Raw genomic sequence first — 17,842 nt, 5'->3', positions numbered from 1 at the left:
ACAGTTGCAGGAGGCTACCGGAGCTCCAGTTTTCCGGGGGAGCGCCTGTCGTGCGCCGCCAGCACGTTGTTTTTCTCTCAGGGTGAACTCCCCTAGCCTTCGCCTTCCCAGACTTACCCACAGGCAGTGGGACAATGGTTGGCCGATGCCAGAGCGTGCCCAGATAACATGTGCCTGCACACTGCACCCCTGCAGAGTTCGCCTGGGACTGCAGAGACACCCAGTTACTGTGTTGTCACGAGGAAGGCCTGGCAGAAGTTTTGGTGAAGGAGAGGCTGTGTAGTGGCAAGAGGAGGCTTACGCACAGAGCTGCTTCCCGGTTTACCACAAGGACTAGCCAGCGGCAGCAAGCTGTAAGCAGGTGCGAAGTAGGCATGCACATTCCCTCTTACAACCACACACACAGTCCGGTGAACAATATTTCTAGTCAAATCAAATTGTATTAGTCACACACGCCGAATACGAATGCTTACTTACGAGCCCCTAACCAACAATGCAGTTAAAAAAAAATACAGATAAGAAAAATAAATAAAAGTAACAAGTAATTAAAGAGCAGCAGTAAAATAATAATAGTGAGACTATATACAGGGGGGTACCAGTACAGAGTCAATGTGTGGGGGCACCGGTTAGTTGAGGTAATAGGTAATATGTATATGTAGGTAGAGTTATTAAAGTGACTATGCATAGACGATAACAACAGAGAGTAGCAGCGGTTTTAAAGAGTGTGTGTGTGTGGTGGTGGTGGTGGGGGGGGGCAATGCAAATAGTCTGGGTAGCCATTTGTTACAGCTCTTATGATCTCTTATTTTAGAGACCTTTCTCATACTCAGTACTTATCTTTCTCACAACACATACAACCACATACACACATACAAAGTGTTTCACCAACTATCTCATAATTGATCATTCACAGTCTGTGTAACAAGTTATTACGGCTCTTATGTGACCTGTTATCGTAGAGCCATTTCTCAACACATACAACATAGTTTGTGAAACACCGTGCATCACATCATTCATAATTCACAATTCATTATATTATGGACAACAAAACACACATTTACAGTCTTTAACAGTTGTTAAGACATTTACACCTTTGATCAACTCTACTGTGTCCCACCACAGTTGTTCCTTCCGAAACTGCACTTGGCTATCGATGCAGGGGGAAACCCAAATTATGCAACACATTTTGGCAGCAGGCAGGCCCTCCTCAGCAGCAGCAGAAGTAGTAGTAGGCTGAGCTCCAGAGTGGTGTACCCAGGGGAGGCGAGGGAAAGACACGGGCTGTGTCCCAATTCTCTACCCTTTTGTGCACTTGCACACTCCCTGTCATGGACTCCCTCCAGCCAAAACTAGACCAATCCAATGCTTTTAAATCTGGATTACCCTGCTACATCTGTCTGTATCCATACTGGACTCCTGAACACGCCTGCCATGAAGGACTATGGAAATTGAGGTGAGGAAGTTGGGGTGTGTGTGTGTGTGTAGACTTGTGAGTGTGTGTATAACCCACCATGGCTCCAGTCACAGCATTTAGACAGGCTCTCTGGACCTCACAAGGCAACAGAGCAAAGTGTCTCTCTGACCAGCTCTTCACATAGTGTTCAGCCACCCACCTGTAACACACAGTACAAACGAGTGTTCGAGAGCCTGTCACTTCAGTACATATTCTGACATATTGCTTGTTAAACACCTTTGAATTGTGTTTTTATAGAAACGGGTATGAACGAAGGGGAGAAAATATTGAGTTGGGTGGAGCGGGGATTTGATGCCACACAGGCGGGGGGGGTCATACATGTGCTGTAAGCAGCAGACCAAGCCTAGGTACTCGCTAAACCACTGATATACAGTAACTATCCACAGAGTATCCAGCAAGGCTCAGCGTGACTGTGCACAGTGTGTGATGATGTTCAGTGTGTGATAATGTTCAGTGTGTGATGATGTTCAGTGTGTGATGATGTTCAGTGTGTGATGATGTTCAGTGTGTGATGATGTTCAGTGTGCGACTGTGTGCTGAAGGTCTGGGTGAGTGGGGATTAATGAGATTGTGGGACTCAGTGAGAGAGCATGTGATTTGCATCAGTAAAACAGGTCAGGTCCGTGACCCAAACCACTTATACAGCCTGACATCACACAGAGAAAGCTGCCAAACTCTATATAAGACACAGGCAGGAGTCCCAAAAGGCACGTTATTCCCTATAGTGCACTACTTTTGACCAGAGCCCATAGTGCACTATATAGCGAATCGAATGCCATTTGGGACTCATTCATTAACCTCACTGGTCCTGGTGCTCGGAAGGAACTGAAGCCAGAAGTGTCCAAAAACATGGCACAGCTCCCAATTACATATCAATATCCTGCTGCCCCAAATTTCCCAGGCAATGTGTGGCCGCGTTCCAAATGGTACCCTATTCCCTTTATCGTGCACTTCTTTTGACCAGGTTCATAGTACTGCACTATAAGGAATAGGTTGCCATTTGAGACACATCCTAGGAATATAAAACAACTTTTAGTTAAGGCAGCGGCACTGAGAGAAGTGATGAGATCCAGTGTCGTGGCGAAACTGAATGATGTGCCATCTTAGTTGCTCAGTCCCATTTTCTCAGTCCCAGCCTCAGGCCCTCAGGGTAGTGGCCAGAGATGGTTGGCTAGCTCCAGAGGCCTGAGGGGAGTGAATCGCAGCACCCCAGGGCTATAAGCTCAGTTCAGCTCGCATTACTATCATACACACAAGGGACGTGACAAATGTAAATAGAATCTTAATGTTTAAACTGACATTTATTAATAGTTTAAACGTTAAAGAAATCAATGAAAATAAAATGACGTGAATTCACAATCCAGATATGGTTCTGCATATGACCACTAGGAGGCAATGCAGTTCAATCTACCACAGTCCTGGCTACGTACCTACCAGTCGTCACTAGTTACTTCAGCCACAAATTCATAAAGCCCGCCTATTTCTACAATTTCTATACTTAAAATGTGATTTTAACCCTAACAATAACCTTAACTACACTTCTAACCTTATGCCTAACCTTAACTTAAGACAAAATATTTGTTTGTTTGTTTTCATTAATTTTTAAATAGCCAATCTTGACTTTGTGGCTGTGGTAACAAGAGAAAACCCTAACAGACAGTGCTCACCTTACTGCTGTCCCCCACCCACTCAGCAACAATGGTATTAATGCTGTTTTAGGTTCTCTGTTGTGTGCTTCTCCTTCATGTTCTCAATTGTCAGTACGTACTTGATGTCCGACTTCTCATCAATGTGATGGCTCGTAGCAGTGATGCAAGTCTGATTGTTTGAGAGCTTGCGCTTTGTACTTGCAGAGCAATCATTGTACAATTTCTCCACCCGGGCCATCACTTTTTTTTGGGAGATGGGATTTTGTAGTCTGGTTCTAGATATGCCATCAGGGCATTGAAGCCAACATTCTATACCTTTGACAATGGCTGCATGACAACTGCAACCATTTCTGTAGTCAGAGCTGTGATTTTCTCACTCTGTCCCTTATCACACTGCTGCCAGCAATGGTTTGGGCCTCACAGTGCCGCTCTTTTCGCATTGGACCTGTATTGCCGCTGTAGCTCAATTCCACCTTGCAAAATTTGAATTTCATTACCGTGTCAAAGTATTGCCATACAGGACTTAGCTGCTGTCGCCTCCAAGTCACCCTCTGACATTTTTCCAACTTAACAACGATGTCGTGCAGAGCGCTTTATACCGTGACGAGATCCTGAGGCCCATTGTCGTGCTATTCTTCAGTCACCATCATCTCATGTTTCAGCATGATAATGCACAGCCCCATGTCGCAAGGATCTGTATACAATTCCTGGAAGCTGAAAATGTCCCAGTTCTTCCATGGCCTGCATATTCACCAGACATGACACCCATTAAGCATGCGTGGGATGCTCTGGATCAATGTGTACGACAGCGTTATCCAGTTCCTGCCAATACCCAGCAACTTCACATAGCCGTTGAAGAGGAGTGGAACAACATTCCACAGGCCGCAATCAACATCCCGATTGACTATGCGAAGGTGATGTGTCATGCTGCATGAGGCAAATGGTGGTCACACCAGATACTGACTGGTTTTCTGATCCAAGCCCTTACCCTTTTCTTAAGGTATCTGTGACCAACAGATGCATATCTGTATTCCCTGTCACGTGAAATCTATAGATAAAGGCCTAATACATTTATTTAAATTGACTGATTTCCTTCTATCAACTGTAACTAAATAAAACCTTTGAAAAAGTTTGCATGTTGCATTTCTATTTTTGTCCAGTAAAACTTAAAAGCTGCATATCTCCTCCAACTTACAGTATTGTTACATTAGGTATTTTTAAAAAAACTTTAAAAAACTGCCTTTTGGTTGATGATTGGAACCTATTAATGGTAATTTTGTGATAACTGCACTGTGATATCAAAACATTTAATAGAAAAGTGAGTTTCGGTTTAGTTGTATTTGTTTTTTGCAACGTTAACAATCCCAAATTCGTTTAAAACGTCACACCCCTAACACACACAACTCATCAAAAGCTTTCCCCTCAGCGGAGCAGAAGGCAGGCAGCACGGCTCAGCCCACGCACCACGTTTTAGTTGTTTTATGTCTGTATCTTACTGCCAGATGGAATCCACACACAGATGGTGATGTCAGAGTTAGCCCTGAATGACCAGACTTAAACACTATCAAGGCCATAATTATTCATACCACTGCCTGAGGGGTGACTGTTTCTGGCATTAGTGCAATTTAAGTTAAGTTTTCAGAGACTTTTGGACAGCTATTACATAGATTGTGACCTACATAACATGGTGACCTTATGTTGACCCTGTTCCTCCATCTATTGTGCTCTGGATTATGCAGATTAAGCCAAACCCTTCTTATACAACTACAGATGTTGAAGGTGATAAACAGGCTTGGGGTCAATTTTTATTCATTTTCCCAATCAATTTACTTCCTGAAGTGACTGAATTGCAATGGAATTGACCCCAACCTCGTTGATAAAAATCTGTCAAACTGACAGCACCTAACTAAAATATAATGTCCCATAGAAATACACTCTAAAATGCTCCATACACACACACTCACCTCATACACAAGCTGTGGAGGCTCTGGAGTCCAAGGGTGTGGGTGAGGGAGAGGCACTCGAGGATGGTTTTCTGAACCCCATCTATAGGCTGCAGTAAGAATAAAAGTCCCGTCACTTAGACATGTTTGTTTTCACTTTTAATGATAGGCCGTCTTTTCAATTGGACATGGATTATAAAGGTACTTGCAAGTGAAGGATCTCGAATAAAAGCCTCAATAAACTAAGGTACAAAAACATATCTACACTGTTTGCAGTTGACACACAGATGAGTAACGTCGTACATTGGTCACAGGAATATTGTTTTGTAATGAGGAGTAAGGAGTGAAAATAGATCAAAAAGAGAGTTCTCTCTGTGCCTGCTGTGGGGTAAAGTGAAGCTGCCTGTCGCAGTGGGCAGAATGGAACACCCCATATGAACTGTATCTGGGCACATGATGAGGTAAGAGTAATGAAACAGAGGCTGTTCAGAGAACCGGAACACAGCGGGACATTGTTTTAAGGGTGCAGGAATGCCCGTGAGATACAAAACAGTACCAAAACAGCTAAATGTGTTCATACACATGGCTTTCCTCCTGACGCAGACTGGTATGAGACTACAGCAATCTCTCTGGAGATGTAGAACTGATCTAGGCTGGTCCCAGATCTGTTTTAGCTGTATAGGCAACTCCTATGAAGTGTGGCAAGAGAGCACAAACAGATCTGGGACCAAGCTAGGGCAGATCAGAGAAGCATTGCAATGGTAGGAAGAGCTAAAACACTCCACAAGAGAGCCATGTAAAAATAGAAAGGATTTTTTTTATTTATTGTGCATGTGTGCGTGTGTTTGGCGGCAGGTAGCCAAGCAGTTAGAGAGTTGGGCCAGTAACTGAAAAGTTGCTGGTTCGAATACCCAAGGTGGTCAAGGTGAAAAGTTCAAGGTCAAGGTGAAAAATCTGTAAGTGTGTCTTAATGCCTTGACTAAAGCACTTAACCCTAATTTGCTCCAAGGGTGTCGTATTACTATGGCTGACCCTGTAAAACAACACCTATCGTGTGTGTATATGACAATAACATTTGATTTTGTGTGTGTGTGTTTGCGTGCATCACACAATACTGCATTAAGACAAAAACAAGTCGGCTAAATTGGCCTGCCAAACAGACATGTCAGACGTTTTCCCTCACATTCAGAAACCTACCTTGGGGAAGAAGCGGCAGTAGTCTCTGGTCAGCACCATCTCCACCACGTCCTTCAGTCCCTCCAGACCCAACATGTCTGCTGCCAACACCACCTGACTAGGAGAGAGGCGAGAGGGCCGGTTGAGGTGGTGTTGTGGTTCTGACTGGGAGAGAAGGCTGGGTGAGGTTGTGGTTCTGACTGGGAGAGAGGGCTGGGTGAGGTTGGGTTGTGGTTCTGACGGAGACAGGGGCGAGGTGGTGTTGCGCTTCTGCTTGGGAGAGAGGGCTGGGTGAGGTAGGGTTGTGGTTCTGACGAAGAGAGGGCTGGGTGAGGATGGGTTGTGGTTCTGACGAAGAGGACTGGTTGAGGTTGGGTTGTGGTTCTGACTGGGAGAGAGGGCTGGGTGAGGTTGGGTTGTGGTTCTGACTGGAAGAGAGGGTTGGGTGAGGTTGGTTGTGGTTCTGACTGGGACAGATATGTATACACCAACCTCAACCACTCCAGTAAACCTGCATATTGAGTTATTAGTCACACATTGAGACAGCTTACTTAGAGTATGTTTCTTGTGTAACTTGCTCTTTATTATCTATAAATATGACTTTATTATAGCTAATAATGAGGTTAAGGATTTGCCAGTACTACAACAAATATTTTAATTAAGCCTAATATGGCTAATAAGACAAAAAAGGCCTTATAAGCTACTTATAGACATACTTATAAACTACAAATCAGAGGCTAAAATGTTTACCTTAATATAAAGCGTTAACTTTGATTCTATTTTCTATTAAGTATATTATTAAACAATATTACTGCATTGTTGGGAAAGAGCTCAAGTAAGAAATTCACTGCATTGTTTTACACCTGTTGTATCCTGTGCACGTGGAGATAAAACTTTGAAACATGTTGTGGTTCTAACTGGGAGAGAGGGACAGGTGAGGTGGTGTTGTGGTTCTAACTGGGAGATAGTGACAGGTGAGGTGGTGTTGTGGTTCTAACTGGGAGAGAGGGACAGGTGTTGTGGTTCTAACTGGGAGAGAGGGACAGGTGAGGTGGTGTTGTGGTTCTAACAGAGAGAGTGACAGGTGAGGTGGTGTTGTGGTTCTAACTGGGAGAGAGGGACAGGCGGGGTGGTGTTGTGGTTCTAACTGGGAGAGAGTGACAGGTGAGGTGGTGTTGTGGTTCTAATTGGGAGAGAGGGACAGGTGAGGTGGTGTTGTGGTTCTAATTGGGAGAGAGGGACAGGTGTTGTGGTTCTAACTGGGAGAGAGGGACAGGTGAGGTGGTGTTGTGGTTCTAATTGGGAGAGAGGGACAGGTGAGGTGGTGTTGTGGTTCTAATTGGGAGAGAGGGACAGGTGTTGTGGTTCTAACTGGGAGAGAGGGACAGGTGTTGTGGTTCTAACTGGGAGAGAGGAACAGGTGAGGTGGTGTTGTGGTTCTAACTGGGAGAGAGGGAGAGGTGAGGTGGTGTTGTGGTTTTAACTGGGAGAGAAGGACAGGTGAGGTGGTGTTGTGGTTCTGGTGCTATACATGTAGGTTCACTATCAAGCCCTATAGTAAGTACTGAAGAAATCCACTATTATTAAAAACACTTAAGACAACTGAAGCAAGCTAACACACTGACCTCAGGAAATGTACCTTTACTAGTTGGGGATATTCATTTTTGCTTCTGATGGATGAATTATTTTCTATTCTATATGTATATGGGTTATTCCAGAGGTGGTGTAAATTGCTATGCCACCCCAAAATAATCTAAGACAACCATATTGTTAAATTAGTAAAGTAGAATGTCATTGTTTATACACCTATTTCTAATGAGAGGTGGCTGTCCCAAACCCTGACTGCTAAACGTCATGTTTAAAAATAAAGCAATTCATGATTGTCACTTTTCTAACTATTATTTCAATAGAACATATATTTGTTCTATTATCACATTGAAAGACACTGATCTAATAATTAGTTCATTTTAAACATCTTTCTCTGAAAATGCTGTCCCCACTTTTGATGTCACTATCAAAACAGACATTATAAAATAAATGTCAAATGAATGTGCCTTAAGCCACAACCCTACAAATATTACCAGGTGATGGGATTGCACCCCTCTCCAATATGGCACAATGTCAGTAGTCTGTATGTCTAAACATTAAGAAGAAAATTAGTAAAAGTTGCTAAATCTTAATGTAATTTTAAGAAGTGTCACTACCGAACATCTGATATACAGTTTAAGTCGGAAGTTTACATACACTTAGGTTGGAGTCATTAAAACTAGTTTTTCAACCACTCCACAAATTTCTTGTTAACAAACTATAGTTTTGGCAAGTCGGATCTACTTTGTGCATGACAAGTAATTTTTCCAACAATTGTTCACAGACAGATTATTTAACATAATTCACTGTATCACAATTCCATTAGGTCAGAAATGTACATACACTAAATTGACTGTGCCTTTAAACATCCTGGAAAATACCAGAAATGGATGTCATGGATTTAGAAGCTTGCGATAGGCTAATTGACATCATTTGAGTCAATTGGAGGTGTACCTGTGGATGTATTTCAAGGCCTACCTTCAAACTCAGTGCCTCTTTGCTTAACATAATGGGAAAATCAAAAGAAATCAGCCAAGACCTAAAAAAAAAACAATTGTAGACCTCCACAAGTCTGGTTCATCCTTGGGAGCAATTTCCAAACGCCTGAAGGTACCATGTTCATCTGTACAAATAATAGTACACAAGTATAAACACCATGGGACCGCGCAGCCGTCATACCGCTCAGGAAGGAGACGCGTTCTGTCTCCTAGAGATGAACATACTTTGGTGAGAAAAGTGCAAATCAATCCCAGAACAACAGCAAAGGACCTTGTGAAGATCGAGGAAACAGGTACATAAGTATCTATATCCACAGTAAAACGAGTCCTATATCGACATAACCTGAAAGGCCGCTCAGCAAGGAAGAAGCCACAGCTCCAAAACTGCCATAAAAAAGACAGACTACGGTTTGCAACTGCACATGGGGACAAACATCGTACTTTTTGGAGAAATGTCTCTGGTCTGATGAGACAAGAATATAACTGTTTGGCTATAATTACAATTGTTATGTTTGGAGGAAAAGGGGCTTGCAAGCCAAAGACCACCATCCGAAGCACGGGGGTGGCACCATCATGTTGTGGGGGTGCTTTGCTGCAGGAGGGACTGGTGCACTTCACAAAATAGATGGCATCATGAGGAACGGAAATTATGTGGATATATTGAAGCAATATCTCAAGACATCAGTCAGGAAGCTAAAGCTTGGTCGCAAATGGGTCTTCCAAATGGACAATGACCCCAAGCATACTTCCAAAGTTGTGGCAAAATGGCTTAAGGACAACAAAGTCAAGGTATTGGAGTGACCATCACAAAGCCCTGACCTCAATCCCAAATTTGTGGGCAGAACTGAAAAAGCGTGTACGAGCAAGGAGGCCTACAAACCTGAATCAGTTACACCAGCTCTGTCAGGAGAAAAGGGCCACAATTCACCCAACTTATTATGGCAAGCTTGTGGAAGGCAACCCAAAACGTTTGACCCAAGTTAAACAATTTAAAGGCAATGCTACCAAATACTAATTGAGTGTATGTAAACTGCTGACCTGCTGGGAATGTGATGAAAGAAATAAAAGCTGAAATAAATCACTCTACTATTATTCTGACATTTCACATTATTAAAATAAAGTGGTGATCCTAACTGACCTAAGCCAGGGAATTTTGCTAGTGTTCTCCTGGCAACCGCCAAACCCATATTTGTTCGTCGGACTGCCAGATGGTGAAGCATGATTCATCACTCCAGAGAACGCGTTTCCAGTGCTCTAGAGTCCAATGGGGGCAAGCGTTACACCACTCCAGCTGACGCTTGGCATTGGGATCTTAGGCTTGTCTGCGGCTGCTCGGCCATGGAAACCCATTTAATGAAGCTCCCGACGAACAGATGCTTCCAGAGGCTGTTTGGAACATGGTAGTGAGTGTTGCAACTGAGGACAGATCCAGTTCTGTGAGCTTGTGTGGTCTACCACTTCACAGCTGAACCATTGTTGCGCCTTAGATGTTTCCGCTTTACAATAACAGCACTTGCAGTTGATCAGGGCAGATCTAACAGGGCAGAAATGTTGGCAAGGTGGCATCGCTATGACAGTGCCTCATTGAAAGTCACTGAATGTCACTCTTCAGTACGGGCCATTCTACTGCCAGTGTTTGTCTATGGAGATTGCATGGCTGTGTGCTTGATTTTATACAACATATAGTGTATTAAAAACATGCAAAGTGTGGTTTTGAGACTAAAATATATGTTTGCTGGGATGTACAGTGCATTAGGAAAATATTCAGACCCCTTCACTTTTTCCACATTTTGTTACATTACGGCCTTATTCTAAAATGGATTAAATATAAAAATAAATACCAATCTACACACAATATCCTAAAAATGACAAAGAAATTACATAAGTATTCAGACTCATTGCTACAAAACTCGAAATTGAGCTCAGGTGCATCTGGTTTCCATTGATCATCCTTGAGATGTTTCTACAACTTGATTGGAATCCACCTGTGGTAAATTCAATTGATTGGACATGATTTGGAAAGGTACACACCTGTCTATAGAAGGTCCCACAGTTGACAGTCCATGTCAGAGCAAAAACCAAGCCATGAGGTAGAAGGAATTGTCCATAGAGTTCTAAGACAGGATTGTGTCAAGGGCACATATCTGAGGAAGGGTACTTAGAAATGTCTGCAGCTTTGAAGGTCACCAAGAACACAGTGGCCTCCATCATTCTTAAATGGAAGTTTGGAATCACCAAGACTCTTCCTAGAGCTTGACACCCGACCAAACTGAGTAACAGGGTAGAAGGGCCTTGGTCAGGGAGGTGCCCAAGAACTCGATGGTCACTCTGACAGAGCTCCAGAATTCCTCTGTGGAGATGGGAGAACCTCCCAGAAAGACAACCATCTCTGCAGCACTCCACCAATCAGGTCTTTATGGTAGAATGGCCAGAGGGAAGCCACTCCTCAGTAAAAGGCAAATGACAGCCCGCTTGGAGTATGCCAAAAGGCACATAAAGGACTCTCAGACCATGAGAAACAAGATTCTCTGATATGATGAAACCAAGTTTGAATTATTTGGCCTGAATGCCAAGCGTCACGTCTGGAGGAAACCTGGTACCAACCCTACGGTGAAGCATGGCGGTGGCAGCATCATGCTGTGAGGATAGGATGTTTTTCAGCAGCAGGGACTGGGAGACTAGTCAGGATCGAGGCAAAGATGAACAGAGCAAAGTACAGAGAGATCCTTGATGAAAAGCTTGTAGCGTCATACCCAAGAAGACTAGAGGCTGCAAAAGGTGCATGAACAAAGTACTCAGTAAAGGGTCTGAATACATATGTAAATATAATAATACATTTTTTTTCTATATAAATTTGCAAAAATGTCAAAAAACCTATTTTGCTTTACCATTATGAGGTATTGTTTGTAGATTGATGAGGGGGGAAAACAATTTAATCAATTTTAGAATAAGGCTGTAACGCAAAAAAAAAGGAAAAAAAGTCAAGGGGTCTGAATACGTTACGAATGCACTGTACATCTGTCCAAATGAAAGATATCACCATAGCTAACATATGGCTTGCTAAGTAAAAAATAACTTTTTTTCCAAACCAAAACAGTCACAACTGAAACAATTGACACCATAGAGATATATAAAGAAATCTCATCTTTGTATATGTGCCATTATGGAGTTTGTGACAGCCATTGAGGCTACCTTCAATTTAAAGTTGCATGCGCTATGCTCTACCAACTGACCTACAGTGGACCACCATGTGGGTAGTAGAAAAGTGCACACTTCAGGAAAAAGTGTAGAGTATTGAGATGCATAGCCAGCAGGGGGGCTGCAACCCTCCAACAGCCCAAACACTGTCTATAATGTGCTCTACTGTACCCTATTCTACTGTTCTGTTATCTACTATACCCTACTCTATTATACTGTACTCTACTGAACTGTACTCGAGTTTACTCCACTTGAGTTTCTTACAATTTAAGAAAGGGCCCTTGGTCATGGTCTCAACTCACTGGGTCTGGATCTTGGGACCAATGTCCTGGTATAAACATGGTCTTGGCTCCTGGATATTATTTTAGTTTTTGGTTTACAAACCATATGCAACCCAATTCAGGGTTAATACACATTTTGACAGATGGGAATTTCATAACTTCTCCATGACTTTTCACCAAATTTCCATGACCAACAATTGGCGGCATCTCGATGTACTTCTCGATGTAAAAAGTATGCGTAATGTGGTATGTTTTTGGGACATAACGAAAACATTAATACATGCTAATAATAGGTAAACAGTTAACGAGAGGGTACAAGATATGTTTTGAATTGGCTAACTAATTATTAGTCTATCGTCAATAATATTTTATAGGCCAGGCCTACCTGCAGCTGCAACGTCCAACTGTCTCTCCCTCCTTGAGCAACGGCACACTTGTCTCACACACATGCATGTGATGCTCACAAACACAGACGTGCTAGTCTCATTCCGATCCTGGCTGATTTTTATTTGATTGATAAAATATCTAAAAACGGTGCCTAAATAAATTATATTAACAGAAATTACTAAATACATTTCCATGATTTTTCCAAAAACTTTCAGGATATGATCATTTTCCAAAACTTTTCCAGGCCAGGAAAACACCATTTTTGTATTTTCATAACCATATGAACCCTGCCAATTTGAAGAAGATAATGCTCTCTGATAATTGGCTGATCACTCCCAACCCATAGGAATCCACACCCACTTGGACTACTTTTAAATGGTGGAAACCCTTAATAGCAATGTCTATACCAAAACGAGTAATTTCTATCTACAGTCCTCTATCTCTCTCTATGATTGACACTTGACACGGAAACGCCTGGTATTTTGCCAAAATAAAGAAAGGAAACGTGATAATTTAAACATCTAACAACAATTAATTAGATGCACAAATACTTCAATCAATCAATGAAGTTTCAGATTCATGCAATCAACATTGAACATTTTACAGAGAACAATCTAGATTATTTGAAATATTTAACTAAATTCTTTATCACCCCACTAAATGGATCAGTACTGAAACATAGTGGTAAAAGTTGCAATAAAAGGGAGAACCATGTACATTGGTGATCATTTTGATTAACCTTCGATTACAGATTCATTTTAAAGAAATGTTATTTTCATACCAAATTAACAAAATGGTAAACATATTATTTTTAACCTGATTTTCAAAACCTTTCAATTTAATACAGAGATATATGCGATGAAAACAAAGTGTGTAAGAAGTATATAGTGCATTCAGAAAATATTCCAACACCTTGTCTTTTTTCACATTTTGTTATGTTGCAGCCTTATCCTAAAATGTATTAAATTGTTTTTTCCCGCTCATCAATCTACACACAATACCTCCATAATGACAAACTATCACATTTACATAAGCATTCAGACCCTTTACTCAGTACTTTGTAGAAGAACCTTTGCAGTAATTACAGCCTCGAGTCTTCTTGGGTATGATGCTGCAAGCTTGGCACACCTGTATTTGGGGAGTTTCTCCCATTCAGAGTGACCATCGGGTTGTTGACCAAGGACCTTCTCCCCCGATTGTTCAGTTTGGTCGGGCGGCCAGCTCTAAGAAGAGTCTTGGTGGTTCCACATTTCTTCCATTTAAGAATGATGGAGACCATTGTGTTCTTGGGGACCTTCAATGCTGCAGACATTTTGTGGTACCCTTCCCCAGATCTTCGCCTCGACACAATCCTGTCTCGGAGCTCTACAAACAATTCCTTTGATCTCATGGCTTGGTTTTTCGTCTGACATGCACTGTCAACTTATATAGACAGGTGTGTGCCTTTCCAAATCATGTCCAATCAATTTTATTTACCATAGGTCGACTCCAATCAAGTAGAAACATCTCAAGGATGATCAATGGAAACAGGATGCACCTAAACTCAATTTCGAGTCTCATTGCAAAGGGTCTGAATAGTTATGAAAATAAGTTGTCATTATGGGGTATTGTGAGTAGTTTGATGAGTAAAAAAAATGTATTTAATACATTTTATAACATGGCTGAAACGTAACAAAAAGTTGAAAAAGGGAAAGGGTCTGAATACTTCCAGAATGCACTGTATATGTCTACCTGACAGTATGTTTGGATACAACTTCACATTGTTTAAGGTACATACCTGGCACTGGCTCTGGGTGGTAGGTCTATTATGGCACCATACATGAACTGTAGGAGAATCTCCATCTCATCTGGACCCAGACTGAAAATAACAACAGTGTTGTTACCTCTGTAGGCAAAGTAGAACCATCATCCCACTTCAAATCTACTGTCTGATCTGCCGTCTGATCTGGGGGTGCTGTAGGCTTTTAATTCAAGCTAGAAGCGTGAAGAAATTGTACAAGTGTCTCTTGGAAAACTGATTTTATCTTACTAAACTATAAATAATGGTTCAATAAATAATATCTAAACATCTATTTATTGAGCCAAATTATGTTTTTCATAAAATGCAATTCTAAGTGAAGAGCAGCACTAAAAAACATTGTCACTCGGGCCTACGGGGTATTTCCCCCAGAGTCCTCCAGTACAGTGCCTCAGCACACCCATCCTGCATGGTGACAGAGTGTCATCCCCAATTACTCTCAGATCAGCCAAGCTGAGACGAGTGACATTACTCTCCCCTTAGGAGAGTGCAGCCTCGTTTGTCTCTGCTGCCACACCGCTCTGACGGCAAGGGTAGAGAGGACTTAAAAACAAGGGTAGATGACCTGGTTTGGAAATTATCTGAGTGAGTGGAATCACACTGTCTGTAGTTAGCGATTTGTTTGCAGTCAATTCAGATAGTATACAAATAAGCAGAAGCAATTTATTTTAAACGTTTTTACATTTCTGAATGTTAAATTCAAATAATTTCCTGAAATGACTGCCTTCAATTCAAATTGAGACTAACCCTGGTGTGCATGAAACTGCATAAAGAGCCAGCCTGATATAGGCTAATATATTCTCAGCACCCACAGTATGAATTATTAATGCAGTATAGGATAGGCAGCAAACTTCAATGGTTGTTGGGAGACAATGAGCCTTGTTATTGATACACCAGAGTGGAGGTATAGGTTGCGTCCCAAATGGCAGCCTATTCACTTTATAGTGCACACCTTCTGGCAAAGGTAGTGCACTATATAGGGAATAAGCTGCAATTTACATAGACATTATACACATAGACATTATAGACGAAGAAGGACTTCAGTCCTAACCATCGATTGGCCAGTATGTACAGTTGAAGTCGGAAGTTTACAAACACCTTAAACTGATATTAAATGTATTTGGCTTTCACAATTCCTGACATTTAATCCTAGTAAAAATTCCCTGTATTAGGTCAGTTAGGATCACCACTTCATTTTAAGAATGTGAAATGTCAGAATAATAGTTGAGAGAATGATTTCTTTCAGAGTTTATTTCTTTCATCACATTCCAAGTGGGTCAGAAGTTTACATACACGCAATTAGTATTTGGTAGTATTGCCTTTAAATTGATTAACTTGGGTCAAACATTTTAGGAAGTCTACACAAGTCGGGTTCATCCGTGGGATGAATTTCCAAATGCCTGAAGGTACCACGTTCATCTGTACAAATAATAGTACGCAAGTTTAAAGACCATTGGACCACACAGCCATTATACCGCTCAGGAAGGAGACGCATTCTGTCTCCTAGAGATGAACGTACTTTGGTGCGAAAAGTGCAAATCAATCCCAGAACAACAGCAAAGGACCTTGTGAAGATGGAGGAAACAGGTACATAAGTGTCTATATCCACAGTAAAACGAGTCCTATATTGACATAACCTGAAAGGCCGCTCAGCAAGGAAGAAGCCACTGCTCCGAAAGCTCCATAAAAATTACAGACTACGGTTTGCAACTGCACATGGGGACAAAGATCGTACTTTTTGGAAAAATGTCTCTGGTCTGTTGAAACAAGAATAGAACTGTTTGGCCATAATGACCATCGTTATGTTTGGAGGAAAAAGGGGGACGTTTGCAAGCCGAAGAACACCATCCCAAACATGAAGCATGGGGGTGGCAGCATCATGTGGGGGTGCTTTGCTGCCGGAGGGACTGGTGCACTGGTGCACGACCAGCACAAAAACATCCTGTGGCGGACTGCAATAGCATCGAATAGTCCCCGCGATATGCAACTGTTCAGGGAAGTCAGGAACCAATACACGCAATCAGTCAGGAAAGCCAGGCCAGCTTCTTCAAGCAGAAATTTGCATCCTGTAGCTGTAACTCCAAAAAGTTCTGGGACACTGTAAAGTCCATGGAGAACAAGAGCACCTCCTCCCAGCTGTCCACTGCACTGAGGCTAGGTAACACGGTCACCGCCGATAAATCCATGATTATCGAAAACTTCAACAAAGCATTTCTCAACGGCTGGCCATGCCTTCCTCCTGGCTACTCCAACCTCGGCCAACAGCACCCCCCCCGCAGCTACTCGCCCAAGTCTCCCCAGCTTCTCCTTTACCCAAATCCAGATAGCAGATGTTCTGAAAGAGCTGCAAAACCTGGACCCGTACAAATCTGCTGGGCTTGACAATCTGGACCCTCTATTTCTGAAACTATCCGCCGCCATTGTCGCAACCCCTATTACCAGCCTGTTCAACCTCTCTTTCATATCGTCTGAGATCCCCAAGGATTGGAAAGCTGCCGCAGTCATCCCCCTCTTCAAAGGGGGAGGCACCCTGGACCCAAATAAAATTTGATTTGATTTGATTTTGAACTGTTACAGACCTATATCCATCCTGCCCTGCCTATCTAAGGTCTTCGAATGCCAAGTCAACAAACAGATCACTGACCATCTTGAATCCCACCGTACCTTCTCCACTGTGCAATCTGGTTTCCGAGCTGGTCACGGGTGCACCTCAGCCACGCTCAAGGTACTAAACGATATCATAATCACCATCGATAAAAGACAGTACTGTGCAGCAGTCTTCCTCGACCTGGCCAAGGCTTTCGACGCTGTCAATCACCATATTCTTATCGGCAGACTCAGTAGCCTCGGTTTTTCTAATGACTGCCTTGCCTGGTTCACCAACTACTTTGCAGACAGAGTTCAGTGTGTCAAATCGGAGGGCATGTTGTCCGGTCCTCTGGCAGTCTCTATGGGGGTGCCACAGGGTTCAATTCTCGGGCCGACTCTTTTCTCTGTATATATCAATGATGTTGCTCTTGCTGCGGGCAATTCCTTGATCCACCTCTACGCAGACGACACCATTCTGTATACTTCTGGCCCTTCCTTGGACACTGTGCGATCTAACCTCCAAACGAGCTCCAATGCCATACAACACTCCTTCCGTGGCCTCCAACTGCTCTTAAAACACTAGTAAAACAAAATGCATGCTTTTCAACCGTTCGCTGCCTGCACCCGCATGCCCAACTAGCATCACCACCCTGGATGGTTCCGACCTAGAATATGTGGACATCTATAAGTACCTAGGTGTCTGGCTAGACAGTAAACTCTCCCTCCAGACTCATATCAAACATCTCAAATCTAAAATCAAAT

General features: G+C 42.5%; 1 protein-coding gene across 3 annotated transcripts in view; it reads right to left on the bottom strand.

The window, feature by feature from the left end:
* Positions 1–17,842, bottom strand: part of btbd8 (BTB domain containing 8) — a 48,360-nt gene that overhangs the window by 15,056 nt on the left and 15,462 nt on the right. For all 3 annotated transcript variants that reach the window (XM_042320642.1, XM_042320654.1, XM_042320648.1), the window contains exons 7-10: positions 14,471–14,551; positions 6,264–6,360; positions 5,088–5,176; positions 1,511–1,613 (exon numbers count right to left, since the gene is read on the bottom strand). In XM_042320642.1, coding sequence (XP_042176576.1) covers positions 1,511–1,613; positions 5,088–5,176; positions 6,264–6,360; positions 14,471–14,551 — 370 coding nt within the window. The remainder of the gene's footprint in view (positions 1–1,510; positions 1,614–5,087; positions 5,177–6,263; positions 6,361–14,470; positions 14,552–17,842) is intronic.

Source organism: Oncorhynchus tshawytscha, linkage group LG01, assembly GCF_018296145.1.
Source record: "Oncorhynchus tshawytscha isolate Ot180627B linkage group LG01, Otsh_v2.0, whole genome shotgun sequence".
Classification (NCBI taxonomy): Eukaryota; Metazoa; Chordata; class Actinopteri; order Salmoniformes; family Salmonidae; genus Oncorhynchus; species Oncorhynchus tshawytscha.
Note: the sequence above shows the minus strand (reverse complement) of the source record. Positions and strands in the feature narration are given on the sequence as shown.